General features: G+C 41.5%; 1 protein-coding gene across 3 annotated transcripts in view; it reads right to left on the bottom strand.

Moving 5' to 3' along the window:
• The window catches only part of RPTOR (regulatory associated protein of MTOR complex 1), a 320,305-nt gene that overhangs the window by 157,096 nt on the left and 140,149 nt on the right, over window positions 1–23,060 (bottom strand). For all 3 annotated transcript variants that reach the window (XM_040244786.1, XM_040244787.1, XM_040244788.1), the window contains exon 5: window positions 12,328–12,474. In XM_040244786.1, coding sequence (XP_040100720.1) covers window positions 12,328–12,474 — 147 coding nt within the window. The remainder of the gene's footprint in view (window positions 1–12,327; window positions 12,475–23,060) is intronic.

Here is a 23,060-nt window from a genome sequence, read left to right as displayed (position 1 = left end):
GGAAGGCAGAATCACGTTTAATCTTCTCCTTGGCTGCGGCGCTACGATCTAAAATAGCACCAGTGAAGCAACCTGCTCCACACAGGAAATTAGTTTCCAGGTCTGCTGTGACAACCCGCTAGGAAGGATGACGGGTCTGGGTGCCGTGTGGGTCTGCAGCTCATCAGACCTGAGTCATGCGGAAAGACGTGGAGGCTGCAGATGTGTCAGAGTCAGGGGAGGCTGCCGGAAGTGCTCCACTCGCGTGCTGTGTGGAAGCATGTCCTCCCCGGTTCAGGGGGAGGATGACATCGGCGATGGGTCAGGCTCTGGGAGGGGCACAGAGGGCACAGCTCTGAACAGTGAAAGGGGCACTGGGGAGTTGGCCTGGGACTGAAGCCGACACACACGCATCTCGTGAGCATTACCACTAATGGGCACAGATGAGATGACTACAGGAAACCACTTAGGAAGAAAGAGTTGTTTATGTAAAAGCTAGATTCAATATTCTCAAATGCTGTCGTGCTAGTTTCAACTTCTCTGTCTATAATCCGCTTCCACAATAAATTTACTTTCTGAGAACCGAAGAGCAGGTCCACTGGCCACAGCCCCCAAATGCTGCAGGCCTTCCACCTACACTGTTGCCTGTCACTGAGCTTCTGCAGACTCAGGTTCTCTGAAGTGAAATAGTCTGTCACATCAAGGCCATCTTTCTCCCAAGACAGAGGGCCCCAAGTGGAGACAAGGGGACTTATGGGGACTTCTGCAGGGGTCAGGAGGTCCATGAGCTGTCCCCTGTGGAGGCGGTGCTCCGATGCCCCAACAGAGCCAGGCAGTGCTGTTGGGCAGCAAGTCTGCTCAGTGCCTCTGTGTTAGACCTGCCTCAGGCTGCGCCTCGTGGTCCACGGGCACTTGGCCCGGAGCCTCGCAAAGTACCTGAGGCACAGGAAGTCCAGGAGACAAGAAGACGATGCAGAAACATCTTCATCCCAAGGCCATTGGAAACTAAATTTCCCAATTCAAAATGGTCATTGATAGAAACCTTGATTTCTTAAACAAGCTCCTTGAAGTATGCTGGTGTATTATTGGCAGAAAGCACTAAGTATGGCTGCAGATAATCTTTAGTATGGTAACACACAGTAATAGTCCCCCGAGGACTCATATCAGATCTGTTGTCACCACTAGGCACTCAGAAGGCAGATGAGAGCTCTGCACTGGGGTTAATTAGAATCAGTAACATTTTGTAAAAATGACATTCAAAACAAAGGATTCCAGCAACAATTCATTTTTTCAAGCTTCTAACCCAAGAAAACAACAAACAAACAAAAACAAATTATTTTAACAGGTGAGCTATTTCCTGTATATTGTTTTGGTTTTGTATTTATCTAAGATATTGACCTTTTAACTGAAATTCGTCCTTGGAATAATAAGTAGCCTGCATGTAAAGCTAACTACTAGTGATTCAGAGAACTTTTCAAAGGCACTCAAATAAAGAAACTGGTCCAGCTGGGAGCTGCCACTCACCCTGCAGGGCACACCCCAGATGTACTTGTACCCAAAGGGGCTTCTCCTGGGGAACCCAGAGGCTCAAACACCAAGAGAACTTTCTTCGTTAAAAGCTCACTAGAGCCTTCTGGAGGATTTGGGAAGGATCCAGAAAAACCCTCAATGCGCTACACAGCAACCAGATCCAAGAGAGACATCTGCTACCTCTTCCACACGTGTGGATAATGTAGTGCTCGTGCGTTCAGAGCTCATGGGAAGGCTGGCCAAGCGGCTCACACAAGGTCTGGAATCACTCGCTCCAGAAGCACGACTGGCAGGGCTGGGGGTCGCTGGGGGAGCACCTGAATCTCTCATTTCCTAAATAAACTTCTGCCGTCATGCTGCTTCTTTTCTCCATGTATGTATACATGTTAAGAGACCACTTGACAAAGGTACCAATAATTTCAGAGGCGTCTTTAACAAGCAGCTTTCTGAAAATAACATCTACTTGGTAATAATTCCAGTTCTAGCTTAAAGCAACTTTTATTCTCAACTCAGTAGCACCTACTTACAGTGGACATTTTTGCAAAGTTCAGAGAGAGATTAAGATCTGTAAACAGATCAGGTATTGCTTGCCCAGCTCATTTCAAAGAGATTAATGGAACATCTACCACGCACCAGATACTGTACTAAAAATAGCAGATAAAAAGTGGAAGTAGTAATTTTTAATATATAATTTATATAAATCTCTATGTGTGTGTGTGTGTGTGTGTGTGTGTGTGTGTAGTCAGTCACTTAGTCGTGTCTGACTATTTGCAGGCCCACGGACTGTAGTCCACCAGTCTCCTCTGTCCATGGAATCTTCCAGGCAAGAACCCTGCTCCAGGTTGCCATTTTCTATTCCAAAGGATCTTCCTGACCCAGGGATCGAACTGATGTCTCCCGCATCTCCTGCACTGGCAGGTGGATTCTTCACCACTAGCACCACTTGCAAAGCCTCAATTCTATATATATCAAATATTAAATAGCATTAATAATTTAGAAACAAGTTGCTGGAAACTGAAATTTAGGTCAAGAGAGCAGAGGGAGTCACTTTGTTGCAAGAAGACGTGTAACGATAACAGGGAAACCCCCATGTTCCCCACAAAGGGCAGCTAAAGAACATGCTTCACAGTAATAGTCTGTCATGATTATCCTGAGAGCTTACCTAAATGGACCATCCATTGTTTTAAAGCCATTTCATTGTAGCAATCAGTTTCTAAAATGCTCTATAATTATTCTATAACTCAATAAAGATGCTTAGTTAGAAATTACAACGAAATTTCTCCCCAATTAACTCTTAGAGAAGCAACTAAAAGAAGGTAGCTCAAAAATTCTCTGATCCTTTACATCACAAAGAGAATTTACATTTGGGAGTTACTGTGAATGATGCTGCTGAACATGTGTGTACAGGTTTTTGTGTGGACACATGTTTTCAAGTCTCCAGGCTACAAACCTAGGAATGGACCTACTGGGTCATCTACAGCTCCAGGTTTAACATTTGAGGAATTGCCAGACTGTTTTCCAAAGTGGCTGCACCGTTTTACCTTACTTAACCATCTTGATGGGGTGCTATGGTCTGAATGTACACGTTCCCCCCAAATTCATATGCTGAAATCCTAACCCCCAAAGGTGACAGTGCTAAGAAGGTGGGACCTTTGGGAGGTGATTAATTTATAAGGCTGAAGCCCTCCTGAATGAGGTTAGTGTCCTTACAAAAAAGCAGCCTGAGAGCTCCCTGACCCCTTCCACCACATGAGGACACAGCAAGAAGGCCTGGCCATGAACTAGGAAAAGGGCCCTCACCTGATCAAGCTGCACCATGATTTTGGTCTGTCCAACCTCCAGAACTGTGAGAAATCAATCTCTGTTGTTTAGAAGCCACCCAGTCTGTAGTATTTTGTTACAGTAGCCCAAATGGACTAGGACAGGTAGGAATTTAAAATTATTCATTTGATACTTTTCCTATTTTCTAACATAAAGATCTAGTGCTGTAAATTTCCCTTTCAATTGCTTTCACTGTATCTTATCAGTGCTGACAGGCTGTACATTTATTTTCTTTTTTTCTGTTTATTTAATTGAAATATAGTTGACTTACAATGCTGTGTTAATTTCTGCTGTACAGCACAGTGATTCAGTTACACACATATATATATACACACACACATTCTTTTTCTTATATTCTTTTCCACTATGGTTTATCATAGCATACTGAGTATAGTTCCCTGTGCTACACAGCAGGATCCTGTCTGTCCGTTCTATATATAATAGCTTACATCTGCTAACACCAGCCTCCCACCCCTTGGGAACCACGTCTGTCTTCCATGTCCACGAGTCTGTTTCTGTTTCATAGATAGGTTCGTTTGTGTCACTTTTTAGAATCCACACACATATAAGTGATATCATATGGTATTTGTCTTTCTCTTTCTGATTTACTTCACTTAGTATGATAATCTATAGTTGGAACCATGCTGCTATAAATGGCATTATTTCCATCTTTTTATGGCTGAGTAATATTCTATTGTATATATACCATATCTTTATTCATTCATCTGTCAATAAACATTTAGGCTGCTTCCATGTCTTGGCTATTGTAAATGGTGCTGTTTTGAACACAGGGATGCATGCGTCTTTCTGAATTAGAGTTTTTCTGGATATGTGTCCAGGAGTGGGATTGCTGGATCATATGGTAATTTAACTCTATTTTTAGTTTTCAAACATATATTCATTTTCATTCAGTTAATGTACTTTCTTTTATTTCCCTTGAGATTTTTAACCCATCAATTATAGGTTAATTTTTTTTCCTGATATTTTTCTGTTGTCTTTCTACCACTGACTTCTAGTTGATTTTACTATGGTCAAAGAGCAGGCCTGTGTGATTTCTATTATTTAAAATATGTTGAGGTTTGCTTTATGACCCAGGATCTATCTTGATGGATGCTTCATGGACACTTGTGTATTTTGCTGCTGCTGTTGGAGTGTTCAGTGTCAATTAGAGCTCTGCGACTGATATTCAACAGATAGGATTGTGCCTTCTGTTTTTTCCCCTTGCAAAAGTCTTACTGTACAATGTTGAAGAGGAATAATGAGAATGAACATCTTTTCCTTGCTTTTGACCCCAATGTTAAGAAAAATCACTTACCCTCTTGTCCCTTCCCTCAAATGTGCTGGTAACTTCCCGTCTGCCCTTTCCCTGTGCATGGCTCTGTGATCACCCAGCTGAGTACTGCCATTTTTCTGGTTGCCACCAGAAGCACCATGGCCTGTGCCACCACAGATCCTTCGAGAGAGAAGATCAGGCCTTTCTCTCCATGGCCTCCAGCTGACAGAGGGGGCCCTCCTGTGACAGGAAGTCAGGCCATGCAGAAGAGTCCTGCCAGGTTCCACAGCACCCTGCACCCATATCCCATGGTGTCGGTCATGGTCTGTGGTCCAAAATATTAAGTGATTTCTGGCATGTTTTAAAATAGACTAAATTAGGAAAAAGCATTAAACTCTTAAGACTTAACTTGGAGAAGCTCTCAGTTTTATGATAGCTGCAATAATATACTGTATTCATGGATTTGGGTTAATAATTTTTCCTTTATTTCTTTTTACATTTCATACAAATCAATCAAAGATTAAACATATTCAGTGAATCATAGATATATCTAAGGAAGATAACTAAAGGTAGCTTATTCAAATGTTTATTTATTTATCAGAACAAATCTGTAAATGTTTCCTAAACAGCTACTTCATATGAAGCTTTCTTGATAGGTTTACATAATAGGTTTAATAAATACAGCAGACAACACCAATAGAAGAGATACTATGAGACAAGGCATAATTATTTTGTCAAATTAATTGCATAAAAAATTGCCATATGAGGTCATCTGAGAAAGATTTCAGGTGCAGGGAAGTAGAATTTTAGTTACACCCTTAAAGTTGACTGTACTAATGATACACTTTGCTTGTCTGTGGATTTCATTTAATATCACCAGTAATGAGGGTTTCTGAATTTTTTACACAGAGAAATCACATTTCGTTTACCCAGAGTCTTAAAATTCCAGGACTAGGAACAGTACAAGGTGCCAAGAGAAAAGAACTGTTCCCATAAAAATCACAAAAGGGAAGGTGCACAGGAGCTGAGTCTGGAGACACCTTACGTACATTCTGTTGCCCAGGCTGACTGGACTAAATGTAAAAGTGCTCTGCAAACTAGGAAAGGTTGTGCAAATAGAAGAGGGTAGGCAGTGTCCCTCAGCTAAGGCCTCCGGGTGCTCTGGCCTCCCCTGGTGGTGCCTTTCCACCTTGCATGGCCTCCTCTCTCCAGTTCTCAGTGGCAGTAAGGGTCCTGATCTTCGAGAGGCTGCTTTTCTTATCAGTGCTGTTCTGTGACACTTTCCACTTTCTGGTTAGCAAGCCAGCTCCCAGCACCCTAGGAGGCCCACCCTCCTCCTCCACTCATCATTTCCATAATGGCTTCATCTTCTCCAGCGAGGGGCTGAGGGTGGCTGTGTGAAGCCCAATGAAAGGAGTTTCTGCTGTATTTGCTTACAGGTTCACTCTCCTATAAAAAGTGGAAATGGCAGCATTTTTTCTTAATTTACAAATGTGGAGAGGGGAGTGTTTCAACTAGATAATAGGTTTCTTACCGATATTTGTTTTGAAATATTCACTACTAAGAATTCTTACAGCTTACTATACACAGAGTATAAGATACAGCAGGGTGAACTTGACCAGCCTTTATTTCAAAAAGGGCCTGTCCAGGGTGTGTGTGGAGAAGCAAATGGGGGAGGCACTTCACTGCTGAAGCCTGAGGTGGTACAGGGGTAAGACAAGGCTCACCTGAAGACCTGCCATCAGGACGGTCTTCTGCTCACCCATGTCCTAAAGCCAGGTGTCCTGCAACCAGCCCGCCCTAGGAAGTACCTGGAGGTGCTCTTCTCTAAAGAGAGTTACTGATGTGTCCGGGGGAAACTAGGGCGGCTAGTGTAGTCGCTGGCTCCCAGAGAAAGAATGCTCTCTGGACTGTGGGCAAGGGTGCTCCAGGATAGCCAGCTCCCACCTGCCTGCCCCTCCATGGCACACAGCAACAGTGGGTAGCCTCCCTTCATTCTTAAATATAAGAAGAAACAGGGAATCATCATAAGCCTTCTGTAGAAAGGAGAACAACCCAAATAACCCATTTATACAACCCAAATAACCCACAAATTTATACCGGAGGAAATGGAGGTAACTTAGAAAAAAGGACATCTTTTTAAAGTCCATATATTATAATTTAAAGAAAAAATAAATAAGGTTATCACATCACAGACCTCTTGTTTCCCTACTACCTACAAATGGTAATTATGAAGCTATAGAAGAGAAAGAATGGGAGACATGAAAACACTTGTAACATGAAAGCTAGAGATGTACAAGCCTGAGCTCCCTGTAGAGTTAGCATGGTGGACCCCTTCTCTGTAGCATGAACATCTCGACAGCAAGTCCATGGAGAATGCTCACAAATTCACAGACACAAGCTCCATTTAGTAAGCAGTCATCAAGACATATTCCTTATCTACAGATAACCTTAGAATTAACTTGTGACACTCAAAAATCACAGACAGACATTGTAATACTATAAATATTAACCTTAACACAGAGTTAACTTCTATTTCAAATTCCACAGACATCCACACAATGTGCTGTCTACAATACTAGCAAAGGAACCACAAGGTTTCAAAATAGGAATTCTCTAGTTCTATGGGATACACATTTAACATTTTTTGAAGAAACCTGAAGTGTGATGTTAGACATTTTTGTCACCATTAGTTTACATACTTGAGATAAAATTTAGTCACAGTGATGACTACATGAAGATAATGTCATATATCAGTATGAACAGAGGATTTCAAATGGGCATTTAAGTCACTGTGAATTCAGTGATGCTGCAGGATCACACCTGTTTCTATGAAAATGAGTGTCCGCTGGACAAGGTGCTGAGCTGCTGGATGCTACTGCTGGAGCCAGCAGAAGCAGGTCACACAAAGAAGTTAACCAAATATTGGATCAAAACATGATTCTCGGTACCTCCCTGGTGGCCCCGTGGTTAAGATTCCACGCTTCTACTGCAGGGCGCAAGGGTTCGACCCCTGCTTAGGAAACTAAGATTCCGCACATCATGAGGCATGGCCAAACAAAAACAAAACATGATTCGCTTGGAGGTATTGTGAGAAAAGCCTTGTCAAGTGTGAACAGGCAGTAAGAGGAGAGAATGATGCCACCACAGCAATGACCTGAGCCTTGATAACAGACCCCCCACCCAAAATGTGTCAAATGTCCTTGGGGGAAGACATCGTCCCACCACTGCTATGGCTGCCACCAAGAAACTGTCTGGGCTCCCGCCCCACACCAGTGAAGACGGTCATGCTCAGGGTCAAGTCTTACAGGGACACAGCGCAGCTCCAGCAGTCTCTGTAAAAGAAGGGCATTCCTTTTCCCACCACCGAACATCAACTCACCTCTCTGCCTCCACAGAGAGAGAGAAGAAGGCCAAGACTTGACCCCTGCTTCACTGTGGTCCTCAGTGAAGAGAAGGATCATAACTGCTCATGGGAAGTATCTACTGGGAGCAGAACTAACAGATGAAGAAACTAATAAAGGCCATTTCAAAGAGAACCCATCTTAAGATTTAGTCCCTCTTAGAGCTACAAAGATTTTATATCCAAGATAAAAGTTGTTGCCAAAAAAAAAAAATAAACCTGGATTCTCTTTCTCTGTCAACGTATATACTGCATATATATGGTGGATATAAATACTCCTCTGGCTTTTATCATGAATGGAGGCAGCTGGACCTCTGGACTCTTGTGATGGCTACAACACAGCCACTGGGCAGACTTCTCAAGTACACCTTCTCACCTACCATAAGAAGTAAGGGTGAGATTGTTCAGTGAAAAGAGTTTAAAACTCCACACCCAAACTGTCCATGATGAGTGTGGACAGAATGAAGACAATAGCACATGCCATATGGGGGTGGGGTAGGGGGGTTGTATTAGCTTAGCCAATGAGATTCAGCAGAGGTCTCACTTGCTTTCGTAACAAAGAGACAGATGTGAGGGTTCTGCCCTTTCCCCTCCTCATCTAGCCTCAAAATGGAAGAATGTGCTGTAAGCATCAGTATAAAACATCAGAGTGGGAAGACTAAAAACAGCCTGGTTCCCTGATGGTACTGCTGAATAATTAAATCATTTGCCTCAGAGTTCCTAGCAAAAATGACAAATTGCGACTTGTTTAGAAAGCAGAAGTGAGATTTTTCATTACTCACAGCAGTCCAAACGCAAGTGCTTCAAGTCTGAGAAAGATTACTCCTATACATCCTTTCTTAGGTTGCTACTTGAGAATTTGCCCTAGCAGAACAAAGGAGAAAATTGAGGAGAAAAGAGACAGAGGTGGAATCTAGGGAACAGTGGATGCATCCAGGAGAACAATAAGGAGAACTCCCAGGAAGACAGTTTTGGAGCAGGCCTGTCTAGAACAGCTGATGAAGCAGGTGGTACAGAGCTGGAGAAGAAGAAACTTTGGGAAGGGGCATATTTTGAGATTCAATGCTACCCATGCAAATTTGGGAACTGTGGAAATGCTAAAGATCTAATCAAGAAGAAACACAATCTCTAGGAAAATCAAAGAAACAAACAATTGTAAAAATGGAAAGCACAGCACCCTAGTTAGCCATTCAATGAACAGTATTTACATGGTTGTAATCAGGGAGTTGAAGTTTAATATTTGTCATTTTTTAGGCATAACTTCTTAGTGTATGTATTCATGGGGAGTTAATTATGGTCAGAGACTAGAGAATAATCATAAAAGTACAGATGACAGAGGTTGGGAAGGTCCAGAGGTAAAAGAAAGTCCAAAGAAGCTAAGAGCCTATTAATAAAACCAGAAGATAGGACTGATTATTGACAAAACTATTAGAGAAATAAAAACATAAGCATATGATTTCAAACAGCAAAGGTTAGAAAGTATAGGAAATCCAAATATAAGGACACAACTAAATGTTAGTGGGGAAATAGGAGAGGGTAGTCAGCGACCCACTCTCTTAAATTTCTCTTTAGAATTCACAATTTACAATGTACTAATGTGACTTAAAACTATGGGGTAACATGTCTCTTTACTACCTAAGTTCTATATAATTTCTCCAATTGTTTAAATAGAATTTACTCATGGCAATTCCGTTTTTGGTTTATATGGTAGCAGAAAGCCCAGAGATAACCTAAACATTATGAATCAAGAAGTAGTAGTATAAGCATATTATTTGCATTTATAGAGATACTCATAGAGGAACTAGAAATATAAACAGTTCAAATAGGTTCCCTATAATAGCAGAGTCTTGGCCAAGGAGGTGTGGGGCCAGGGACTACTTCATTCACCATAAACCCTCAGTATTATTTAATTTTTAATATCATGGCATATACTAATTTAGTAAAAATAAAAACATGTACCTTAAAAAAAGAAACACTGAAAGCAAAGAAAACTGAAGCAATATGCAAAGCAATATGACACAATAAAAAATGTAGAGAACGTGACTGAGTGACAGGCACTTTCCTGGCTCTGATGAAGTCTCTATTGTGTGCAGGAATTTATTCTGTGCTTTCACAGAGGCGTCTGCTGCTTCACCTGCAGTTTTCCTTTGAGATGGAAGTCCACAATAAGTAAACCTCCTGCTCCCAGCACGAGCACTGTGCTCTGGAGAACATGAAAGCTGATAATCATCTCTTAAAATTTATGTCACTCATATTTGTTGTTAATGTTTAATACTTGGAGGCTTTCTGGTCCAGGTAACTATTTTCTTGCATTATATTTAATCATTTCTACCCTCTTTATTTTTAAAACTCTGGCACAAACCATTTTACCTGCCAACTTCTTTCAGTTTCATGTCATCAGCTACCAATAAAAGTGTTCAAATATATCGTAAATTTACAAACAATCTGGCCAACTGGAGACAGGGAAAGAATTTTTTAAAAGAATAAACCTAAGAGCCCACACAGGATTGTGGTTTCTACATCAGATTTAAAAAAAACATTAAGATATTAGCTGGGAGCCAATTTTATCATTTTAATTTCCGCTCTTTATGCAAGAGACCGGCTGAACAATAGCCAATAATAGTAAGTGTAATGGAAAATCGAAAGACTTATCTACACTGTAATTAAGAAAAGAATGAAGATTAAAGTTGGAGCTAATTATAAAACATATGGTATAACTTTGCATTGCCATCTATTTGCCACTTCAGATAACGTATTTTTCATTTACTCTCCTCCATGAGGGATTAGTCAATTAAACATTTCACTCCCTCCCCCTAAAAAGAAAAAGATGGATGGAAAACTTTTTTTGTCACACTCAATGAAATGAACAGTTTCTTAGGCTGATTAATCCTTGGCAACATACAGATAACATATACAGAACCAAGAGAGCAGATACACCAAGTGCTAAGCATAAACATTTAGTTTCATGCCTGAGAGGGAAATGCTTGCCTTCTGCTGAGAAGGTGGGAGAGGGGCTGTATTTAGCATGTTTTAATTATCAAAGAATGATGTACTGGTCTTTCCTTAACCACCTTGAAGCTCAAAAACTGGGAATAAATATCCGACCAGATTCTTTGGCATTTTTATTTACATAATTTAAATTAAAAAAATTTTTTTTGCAATATTTATTACTTGATGCAAGGAAAAGCAATTACCTCTTGGTGTTCTGAGTTTTTAGCACTTGTAACATAACCTATCCCTTGGGTAAACAGAGATGGCATGCCTAAATGCAAGGTAAAAATTTAATGCTATAAAACTTGATCTTTCCCTTCTCTTATTCTAGAATGCAAATGATAATATTACTAAAGACAACAACAATAATAACAACCGGTGGCGCTGGGTTCTATTTTCAAGAATAAAGGGCAATTTAACAGTCACTCTGGCGCAAAGTTCTGCGTAAGGGTAATTTATAAAATATTTATAAATTAACTGTATGACATGTTAAATTCTACCAAGTAGAACTTCAAATTTTATTCCTGATACTTTCAGCAACATCCTCAGATGAAATGCAAAAAACATAACATTAAAATTGGATAGGCTCAAAAGGGCTTGAGGAAACATGTTCTCAGGACCATTTCTGTTCTGAATTGAGAATTTCCTGCACAGCAACCAGTTGGAATTCATGACCCCCTGGAGGCTGCAGGATATTTTATTCTCACTCTTGTGCAGGCCACAGGATGGAGGCCTCTTAATTGAAACTGCCTCTTCAATTTCTCTTTAGAACTCACTGTTTAATTCAAACATCAAATATTAATTAAAACAACCAAGTAAAACAGCTCTTCACAATCAGAGCACTACACTGGCTCTCCAGTTCTTTAAACAGAAGCCACCAATGGCAGCTATTTTGGTTTGTTTTCTGTATTTAGCCTAGTAGGGTGTTTTTTTCCCCCCCAACACCAAAGACAAAAAAAAAAAGAGCAATAACAAAGATGAGAATAGAGCTGAAGACCGTGCCCAGACACAGGCCCATTTCTCTGAGAATAAATGTGTCTGCTTTATTTTCACATTTATCTCGGAGGCAGAGCCCACTGGAGCACAAATCAACTCTACTAATGTTATCACTTAATTAAAATTTGTATTAAAAATGATGCTGGGTAAAGCGAAATACAAAATAAGACCAAGAACCTGTCTGGAGTCCCTCCCAAGTTCTTTGTCACGGACCCTGCCACCTTACTCTGAGCATTCTGAGCACCACAGAGAGCTCACCGCACCTGAGAAAATAAAACCACTGAGGGGCTGACCCTCACCCCCAGCTCCCACCCCAGGGTGCCCGGGGCCTCACCTCCAGCTCCTGCTCCCTCTGCAGGGCGAACTGCTTGAAGGACTTGACAATGAGGCCAGCATTGGAGCAGTCGTAGACGAATATGGAGGGGCTACCCATCCACGTCTGCAGGTCGTATATAGACAGAGGGATGTACTGAGTGTAGTTCTGGAAAAGAAAACAGTGCATGTTTGTGACTCACACCTGGAGAAGTCTGCCTGCCCACCAGGACCTGCACCTCCACGAGGGTCCCATGCATGGGACCTGCTGCATATAACGTTCTGCACACTGTAGTAGAACAGCAGTAGTCTAAGCTCCCCACCGTCTGCCCGTTTCTATCAGACAGAGGCAGGCAGTGGTCACAGTTCAGCCTCGGCTGGAGCTCCTCTCCTCTGTTCGGCTCTCTCCTCTCCTCCCCTTGGGAGCATACCCATTCCACTGAGGGATCTCCTTCCACGTGTCCCATCACGGCGCCTTCACACCCACCCTTCCTCTGCCACCCACCTGCAGTCAAACCACAGCCTTCTCTATAAAGCCCAAGGCTCTGTGTGCTACTCTGTTCACCATCTACTCCAAAGCTTCTCCAGGCTTATATAACAGAACCCACTCCTCACTTACAAAGTCAGCTCAGAAGAGTTGACTAGGTCCTCAAATGTGCAGGGCTTCCCTGCAGCCCCCTTCATTTCAGTCCTACCCGTAAGTGCTTTATCCTTTAGATGACTGAAATCACACTGAAGGTGTACAAGTGGATTTGGCCCCATAAACATTTTTCAAATCACACAACAGTAACATATTAACATGAATCTGCTAAGTGAAATATTTTTCTGGACAGGCTGTACTCTTCAGTACTTGAAACCACTCCAGCAATTACTGGTAAACATAGAAAGGAATGGCCTTCATCTCAGCAGAGAAATTATTAAAAATCTACACTCAAAAGTAACATTTTAAAGCAATTCTTCTGCACAGAACACCCCACTTACTTACCGTTCCTCAGGCACTAATGGTTTAAGTGGTGAAACTCCAGCAGAAATCAATTCTGTGCACTTACAAGAAAGGTGACGGTATTTCCTCAAGGCTGAGCCACAAACACTGCCTCTGGTATTGCCAAGAGGATCATTTCTAACGCAACAGAGAAAACGGGCAGAGGACCAGAAGACCAAACCAGGCCTGGAGAAGACTGCCATCAAGGTGATGGCAAAAGCCTTCTTGTTAAGCACACTCATCACCAGCTGCAAGTGCCATCCCAGACAGGGGAGGACGTGCCGGCAGCACAGTTGTGGTGGGGGTGCAGGCATCTTCAGCACAAAGGGACCACCCTCTGCTTATACCATGCCATTTCACCCTGCAAAATGCAGTCACCTGGTGTCTTGCTCACTGTCACTGCAGAAGGTTAGAGAACACTTGAATATGCTCTCTCTAAATAAACTCTCACGGAAGGGTTCTAAAGAAAGCAGTTCTTCCTAATGAACCTATAAATGCGGCACCCAATCAAAATACCAGCAGGGGTTTCCTTTAACGGAATTTGACAAGAGATTCTAAAGTTAGTGCTGAAGAGACATTTATAAGAATATCCCCTCAAAAACTGTGAAGAAAGAATAACCAGTGGGGACTCATGCTGGCAGATATTAAATACATCATAAAGCTCTATTGTAATTACAGGATGCTATCAGGGAAGGAGTAGACAAACAAATAAAAAAGGAGGGAAAGCCCAGAAATAGACCCACAAATATAACTGTAACGGCAGTAGCATTTTACCCCAGTGAAGAAAGAATGAACAATTCAACAAGTGATTCTGTAAAATCTAACTGATCATTCAATATTGCCATCTGAGATTTCACACACAAAATAATCAGGACAGATTTAAGAAATAAACAAAAAGAGAACAACAGATTTAAAAATTTGTTTGGTGTAAGAAAGACCCTCTTAAACATACGAAAGAAAGAAAAATATAACAGCATAAAAATTAAATAAGTCTGGTAAAAGTGCATATCAATGACAAGCAATTTAAGAATGAAGTAGGTACAATGTATGTGACATAGGGTCTGTACCGAGGACATGTGTATATACAAGCTTGTACTGCAAATCAACGAAGACAAAACAACACACAACAGGCAAAGGCTGCACACAGGCAAGTCACAGAAGAAACATGATGATCAACAATTATGAATGTTTCACTCTCTCGATTAATCATGGAAATGTGAATTACAATGAGAATCATCCATCTATCTACCTATCTTCATCCAGCAAACTGGAAAAAAATATAAAAGGTGAACAAAGCCCCATGTTGACAAGGATGTTCAACAGGGCACAGCTCATCATTGCTGTGAGTATAAATTTAGGAAGATTTTTTGGGAAGGCAATTTTGGTTATGCCTTTGACTTCTAGGTGTCCATCTTATAGAAATACTTGCATTTGTATGTACAGGGATCTCTGATACTTTCACTGGTAAAATCCTGTAAGCTGTCTACATGCTACTGTGGAAAAGACTGCCAGTCTACAACCTATTTTTTACCCTCTTCATCATCAACACAAGTTTAGCTGAGCACTGTTCGCAGCTTCCTTTGCAGCTATGTCTGATCTTGCAGCCCAATTCTGACCTATGGGACATGATCAGAAATGTGTCCAAATTATAAGTGCTGCCCTAATGCTCACCCCTTCCTCCTTCCCTTCCCGGGAAAAAATGCAAACATGGCAGGCCATCCACCTTTGACTGTACAGGGGACTGGAGAGTTGTGTGATGGAAGGACTTGGACTCGGTGTCATGAGACAATGCCACAGCAGGCCCAGATGGCCCAGAGGGACTGTCACAGACAAACTTGGATCCTAATATGTCCAATATGAAGGGATCATTAAGCAAAAGGGGCCCATACTATGGAACACCATGCAAGGTTATTTATAGGCACTGACATGGAGGGATGTCAGAGGCTTGTAATGATTTTTAAAATGCAAGTATTAGAACCTCATATATAATATGATCCCATTTTGTGTGTAAAGCACCACATCCCCAGCACGTAAGTTGAATGAAATAAGAACTCAGCAGGCATGTGCTAAGGCGAAGGTCCTATAAATGGTGCTGAAAGAACATGGAACGGCTAAGGGCTGCTTTCTCTGACCTGGGAGGTGACAGGGGAGTGGGGGCTGGTAAGAAAGTGTCACATCTATTTAAGACCTCTTTTCTCTTGGAATATTTTAGAATAGAAATAACTTGTATTTTTTAAAAGACAAAATGTACATAACTACTAAAAGGAGGGAGGAAAAGGGTAAGCTCTGGGGTTCACTATAATGTACATTCGTTAAGTGTTTCATAACCAGCAGGTATCACGTGTTATCTGTACAAGTAAAAAGGCTTCAGCTAAGCCGCACTGGACAGAGCAGACATGAGTCAGTGCCTCCCTGGACACAGCAGGAAGAGCAATCCTCTCCGGCCCTCTCCTCAGCAGCCTCCCTCTCTTGCTGACATGCAGGTCCCACTGCTAGGGGGGGTGGGGGGCATGGGTTGGTGGGGTGTTGAAAATGAATCCGTTAAGTGTGTAGGAACACCCCTACACTGATAAGAGAAAGGATTTTAGCACCAGCCTAGGAAACCATTGCATTTTTATATACCAGCCACACTCAGCTATTTATCTGCTTCCCACAAGGTTCTAGCTCAGCGACAAGTGGCCGCAAATGGCTGGGGCAGTTCTGATCTCCTTCCTGCCACCCCTTCATCCCCAGGACTGTCGGGAAAGGGTGATCATCTGTCATCTTTGCTGCCTTCTAGGTACAGCCCCACAAGACCCAAAGAAGGGAAGAAGCATGAAATAAAATATATTTTAAACATATTGAGTTCTGAAGTCTGGCCTTTGTAACTGAAATGTAATTTTTATATTTCCCCAAAATCAAAAGTTCCTTTTTAAATTTCTGAGATACAAAGGTAATTAATGGTGATTCATTAAAATAATGAGCACTAATCCATCAGGAAACGTGTTAAGCATCTTCCCTTCCATTCTCTGTGCCTTTGCTGCCCCTGAAATGGTTCAAGCAGAGTTGTCAGCCACTGAGCCCCACTGGAGGGCAGAACTGCCTCCGTTCTCTAATGCTTGTCCAAGGGACAGCATGCAAGGAGTTTCAGAATTGGTCTTCAGCCTCACGATTTTTAGTTGTGAGAGGGGATGGCATCCTAGGCTGTCCACAGGGACGCTTGGCCACAGAGAATGGCTTGGATCCATTCCTCCACACAGATGGGCTGCGTGGTGGGCACAGCCTCTGGAATGCCAGTTGAGGAGAAAGGGCCTTTGTAGCTGAGGTGGAGGCACCCCAGCCCTGTGGGCGTTTGGGGCTGGTCACTCGGTGTGGGGCCCATTCCACACCCATACCCAAGCAGGCACTGCCACGCTTGGCAGCATCCCTGGCCTCAACCCACTACCTTCTAACAACACTTACCCCTCTCTGCCAGTCGTGACAACCAAAAGGTTTCTGGCGGCGGCGGTGGTGGTTTAGTTGCTAAGTTGTGTCCAACTTCTGTGACCCATGGACTGTAGCCCACCAGGCTCCTACATCCATGGGATTTCCCAGGCAAGAATACTGGAGTGAGTTGTCATTTCCTCCAGGGAATCTTTCCAACCCAGGGATCAAACCCACTTCTCCTGAATTGCAGGGGGGTTCTTTACTGCTGAGCCACAAGGGAAGCCACCAAAAGATCTCTGGATATTTAAATGTGCTCCTGAGAGGGAGGAAAGCCTCCTTGATGAGAACCTCTGCCTTTGAGGAGAGACAATTTCATTTAAAGCAGGAGCTGTATTTTGCAGTTTAGTAAGCCTGTAAAACTTGGAAGTCTGTGTCCCTGGAGGAATACAAAATCAACTCTATTAAACCACATGGAGGAAAGTGGCCTTTGAGAACTAATCCTTATTAGAACTTGAGCAGGTGGATCTCATTTCCCATCTCGGAAGGATCCTGGGGAGTCTGTCAAGCTTCAGCCAGAATCACGGTTTTGCAAACCTGCAAAGGGCAGCCAGCAGGATGCTGGCTGCAGCGAGTGAGCGGAGGACAGAAGCAACACTCAAAGTGCAACTATTTCTATCCCGTGCAATATCCCCATGTCTTCTAGGCCGAACCCACCTACACAAGCTGGAGAAGTCAACATCCCCCGCACCGAAGGCCACCTGGAACACTCCAGGGCCTTTCAGGCAATGGTTTGGTTTCTCCCCCACCCAAAACTACAAGTACAGAGAATTCCTAATCAAAGCATCTCTCCTTTTTCTTGAAAAAAAAAAACATATCCAAGGCCATGTTTTCATTTCAAACAAAGAAAAAGAAATAGGTTTTAGATAATTTATTCATTACACTCTACTTTACCTGTCAGGTTATATTAAACATCAAAAAAAAAAAAAAAAGCCACATGCTTCATCAGACTGTCATCATAGCTGAGTCAACCACAGAGGCGTCCGAGCACCGAGCCCCCAGACATGAGCTGGGAGGAGGTGGACTTTGTTCTCCAGGTAAAGCCAGCCACCTCCCAATAAGTGGCTCTCTATTTCTGAGCAGATTCTAAGTTCAGACAGCCCCTAACTCCCAATGGTTCAACTCATGAGTTTTTGACTTCACATTGGGGCAAAGTGACATCCATGCAGTAGAAACTATACTTTGAATGTCGATTTTTTTCTGGGCTAGTAACATGCAGTCCTTGACAGTGGGCAACAGCAGTGAGCACACCTCCCAGTTAGCCCACAGTCAGGAGGGTGAACAACTGATACACTTACAATTATCCAGGACACAAACAACCCTTCTGTTGGCTGATGGATTCTTTATCACTGAGTCACTTGGGAAGCCCTAGGTTAGGTGCAGCAAATGTGTTTTCAGCTTTTGGTGTTTCCAAGTATGGTGTCCTTGTGGGACAAAACCCCACTGTAACTGTACATCTGCTAAAGAACTCAAAATATGAGTCAGGAGTCTTAGCCAGAGTACAATGGCATCCTCCCAAGGGTCTTCTGGTAAAGTCCCCAAGGGTGCATGTTTCCTCTGACCTCACAGGCAGGAAGCACAGGCGCATCTGGATGCGGCACCCTGGCTTTCTCTGGATGGTAAAGGCATCTGCATGTGGCTGTTCTCAAGGAGAGCAGGGGAGCATGGGTTAGCAGAAGATTCGGCTTCCTTTTGAAGGAACCAGCAGCGGAGGTGATGGCCCAGAGATGCTAGGTATGGGGCAGGGGTACTTGTGAATCAAACACTCCAGGGTTTAAGTCACAAGCAAACTCCTTAAAACCCTTAAGGCTGAAGGTTTATTGGTTTTGTTGATACTTTCTCTGCCTTTCCTTTATCGTTGTTTAGTCATTAAGTTGTGTCCGACTCTTTTCAACCCCATGGGCTAAAGCCTGCCAGGCTAGTCTGTCCGTGGGATTTCCCAGGCAAAAATATTGGAGTGGGTTGCCATTTCCTTCTCCAGGGGATCTTCCTGACCCAGGGATCGAACCTGCATCTCCTGCACTGTCAGATGAAATCTTAACCACTAAGCCACCAGGAAAGCCCTCTTTCCTTTATTACTGCTCAATAATTGTTTACCCTATGAGTAATTTTAAATAAATGTTATTTAAATAATAGAATGTATTAGTTTGGAAAAACTGCACACCACTATCAAATAGATATCTCTTATTCTGGTTTAGTACATAGTTCATTACTGAGTCTGTTGAAAGATGGATCATAAAGGTTTTTAAATGTGCTATTATCAAAAGGATGTATTTGTGATTTTTTAGAATCAATATTTGTGCCAGACCACATTTATTACAATTGTTACTTTATCAATACTGAGAGTATAGCAGTCCCCCTCCTTGAAAAAAGTTGGTAATTTTACTGTAAACTTGGTCTTTCTAGCATCTTTGTTTATGCTTGCAATGGCTGAAGACCATTAGAAAAAACTCCATTTCTTCAGGAGAAGTTAGCAAACTTTGGACAATCTCTTTATAAGAACTTTAAACTTTTTTTTTTAATACTATTTTCTTGATGCTGAGACATAAAACTTTAGACCATATCTTAATTGATTTCTCAGATATTCTATATTTGAAAACCAGATTTATGGAGGAAGAGTTCTCAAGTGAGTGTGCATCAGAATGGCCTAGAGGGCTCGTTAAAATGCGGCTCTCTGGGTCCCTCCCTGGAATAGGATTCTCTAAGTCTTCAGTAGGGTGTGATAATTTGCATGTATCATAAATTCCAACAATATCGCTGCTACCATATTTTAAGAACCCCTGGTGCAGACAATGCAAATGCTGGGGCAGAGAACATTCACTTTCCAGTCTGAGTGTCACCTGTTCTTCCTATGGGTCATGGAGAACACTTCCTTTTTCCATCCATGATTTAACATTTTACATGTAATGATCAGGAAACACTTTGCAGATGATACTTATATAAAAATATCCATTCATCCATGAGTTGACATGTAAGAAGGGTTTTAACTATGAATTCAATTTTTTTGATTGATCTAGGGCTACTCAGATTTTCGACCTCATTCTGGGTCACTTTAGGAAAGCTGTATTTTAAACGGTATTTTCCATCTAAGTTGTTAAATATACTGGTATAAAATTATTAACATTCTCTTATCTTTTCAATGTCTATAGAATATGTGGTGACATCTTTCATTCCTAAATGTTGTCTTTTCTCTTTTTTTTCTTGCTACCTAGACTTGTTAATTTACAGACGTTTTCCAAAAACCAAACTTTAGCTCCATTAACCTTCTGTACAACCTGGTCTCTGTTTTACTGATTCATGCATTGTTCAACATTTTCCAGTTTCTTAAGGTAGACATTTATATTTTTATTTTAAGTCTTTCTTTCTTTCTGTATAAGAATTTAATAAGGCTATACATTTTTATATAAGCACTGCTATAGCCGTATCCCACAAGTTTTGACAAGTCATCTTTTCATTACTGTTTAGTCTGAATTATTTTCATTGTCCCCTGTCATACCTTTTTTGATACATATATTATTTAATTTCAAAATACTGGAGGATTTTCCAGGTAGCATACAATTTCAGATTCTGTGGTCAAGGAATAGACTCTATGATTTCAACCCTTGAAACTTTATTGAGACATTTATTTTTGTAAGGCAGCACAGGCCTTTCTCTTGTTCTATGGGCATTGGGTGTAGGGTTCTGGTAACTGAGTCAGAGCAACTGATCGTCTTTTAAGTGATTTTTTTTTTTTAATTAGAAAAATATACCATGTCTGGAGTTTTCTTTGTGAGAAAGTTTTTAATTATCAATTTTAACATTGGTTTTAACCTATCAATTACTGCCAGACTATTACTCAAATACTGGATATGTTTCTTTCTCTAACTGGTCCTGACAATCTTGCTTTATGTATCTTAAACTCTATTAGCCATCTATGCATTCAGGATAGTTATATCTTCCTGATGACCTGACTTGTCTGGTACATTGTCTTCATCTCTGGCAAAACTTTTTGTCTCAAAGTCTATTTTCTCATTAGTAATACAGCCACTTTGGCTCTCTTTCAGCTAGTCTTTCGTGATACACCTTTTTACATTCAAGCATCTCTCAGGACTTCCTTGGTGGTCAGTCCAGTGGCTAAGACTCTGAGCTCCCAATGCAGGGCGCATGGGTTCAACCCCTGGGGAGGGAACTAGATCCCACATGTTACAACCAAGAGTTCACAAGCCACAAATAAAAAGAGCCTGCATCTGTAAAGAAGATCAAAGATTCTATGTGCCACAACTAAGACCTGGTGCAACCAAAATAAATAAATAAATGTAAATATTAAAAAAAGAAATACAGTGCATCCCTTGCTGACAGCAGAAAGTGTGATCTTGCTTTTTATTCAGTGTGACATAAACTTATAAAACACAAAGAATGAGGGACATTCTAGAGGATAACTGGTCTGCACTTCAAAAAGTCAATGTCCACTGTTTGGAAAATGGAAACACAAGTCACAAAACGGGAGGGACTATTTTAAAAATGAATATCTGATAAACGACTTGTACCCAAATGTAAAAGGAACTTTTAAACTGCGTGAGAAAACAAATAGTCCTATTAATTGATAAACGTGGGCAAAAGATATGGAAACCCCACCAAAGAAAACATACAGATGGCAGCCAAGCATATGAAAAGATGCTCAACATAGTATGTCATTAAGGAATTGCAAATTAAAAGGAGACACCATGATGCACCTAATTAGAATGGCTAAAATCCAGAACACTGGCAACAACAAATGTCAAGGAGGATGTGGAGCGATAGGAACTACCATTTATTGCTGGTGGGAATGCAAACGACACAGCCACTTCGGAACAGGGTTTGCCAATTTCTTAGAACACTAAACATAACAGCTAGTCTAGCAGTGGCTCTCTTAGGTATTTACCCAAATGAGAAGAAATCTTGTCTATACAAAAATCCACACAAAAGTTTAGAACAGCATTATTTACAATTCCTCAAAACTGGAAGCAACCAGGATGTCTTTCACTAGTGGTACATCCAAATAGTGGAATCTTTTTCAGTGGTAAAAAGAAAATGAGCTCGCTAGCCATGAAAAGACATGAAGGAAATTTGAATGTATACTCTTAATTGAAAAAAGCCAGTTTTAAAACACTACATTCTATATGGTTCTAACTATATGATATGTTGGAAAACGTAAAACTATAGAGACAATATGATACAAAAACATATTTAACCCCTATATGAAACATATAATGGATCAAGACACACTAGGTTATCCCACAAAGGAAAGGTATATTTAATACTAGAAAATCATATATCTTTCAATGCATTTCAAGTTTAAAGGAGAAAAATCATACCATCATCTAACACATACATACAAAATGGCTTGGGGGAAAAGCAACATCTATTGATGACTTGAAAAAATAAACTAGGAATAGAAGGGCATCTTTTAAAAAATATTTGTATAATGTTGTGTTCATTTCTACCATACAACAACACTGTGGTGGTTGTGGTGGTTTAGTCACTAAGTCGTGTCCGACTCTTGCGACCCCACAGACTGTAGGCTGCAAGGCTCCCCTGTCCATGGGATTCTCCAGGCAAGAATACTGGAGTGAGTTGTCATTTCCTTCTCCAAGGGATCAAACCCAGGTCTCCTGCATTGTAGGCAGATAATTTACCGACTGAGCTACGAGGGAATCAGTCATAATTATACCTATACCCCCTCCCTCTTGAGCCTCCCTCCTTTCCCCCATCCCACCTCTCTAGGTCATCACAGAGCGCCAGACCGGGCACCCTGTGTGATACAGTAACTTCTCATCAACTATCCACTGTACACACAGCAGTGTATATATGTTGATGCTACTTTCTCCATTTGCCCTATTCACTCCCTCCCCTCACTGTGTCCACAAGTCCATTCTTTACACCTGTGTCTCCACTGAGAAGGACACCTTTTAATCGGATAAGGGCTCTTCTTATTTTTTATTCTTTTTACAAATATCTATAGCAAATATCATACACTGATGCAGAGGACACACTCCTTTCAAAATGAGGAATGAGACAAGGACATGCAGTCACCACTCCACTCTCTGGGAGGTGCTAGTAGCACAGAAAGATACAAACAATAAACAGCAGGACTGGAAGGAAAGTAAACTGCTGTGATTTGCAAACCACATGGTAATCTGTTAAGAAATTTTTAAATATGTACAAATCATTAGGATCAACGAGAGAACAGCAAATTAGAAAGAAAGAAAGTGAAGTCGCTCAGTTGTCTCCGACTCTGTGACCCCATGGACCATAGCCCACCAGGCTTCTCTGGCCATGGAATTTTCCAGGTA

This window comes from Oryx dammah, unplaced genomic scaffold, assembly GCF_014754425.2.
Source record: "Oryx dammah isolate SB20612 unplaced genomic scaffold, SCBI_Odam_1.1 HiC_scaffold_8, whole genome shotgun sequence".
NCBI lineage: Eukaryota > Metazoa > Chordata > Mammalia > Artiodactyla > Bovidae > Oryx > Oryx dammah.
This window is presented reverse-complemented; position numbering and strand designations above follow the sequence as displayed.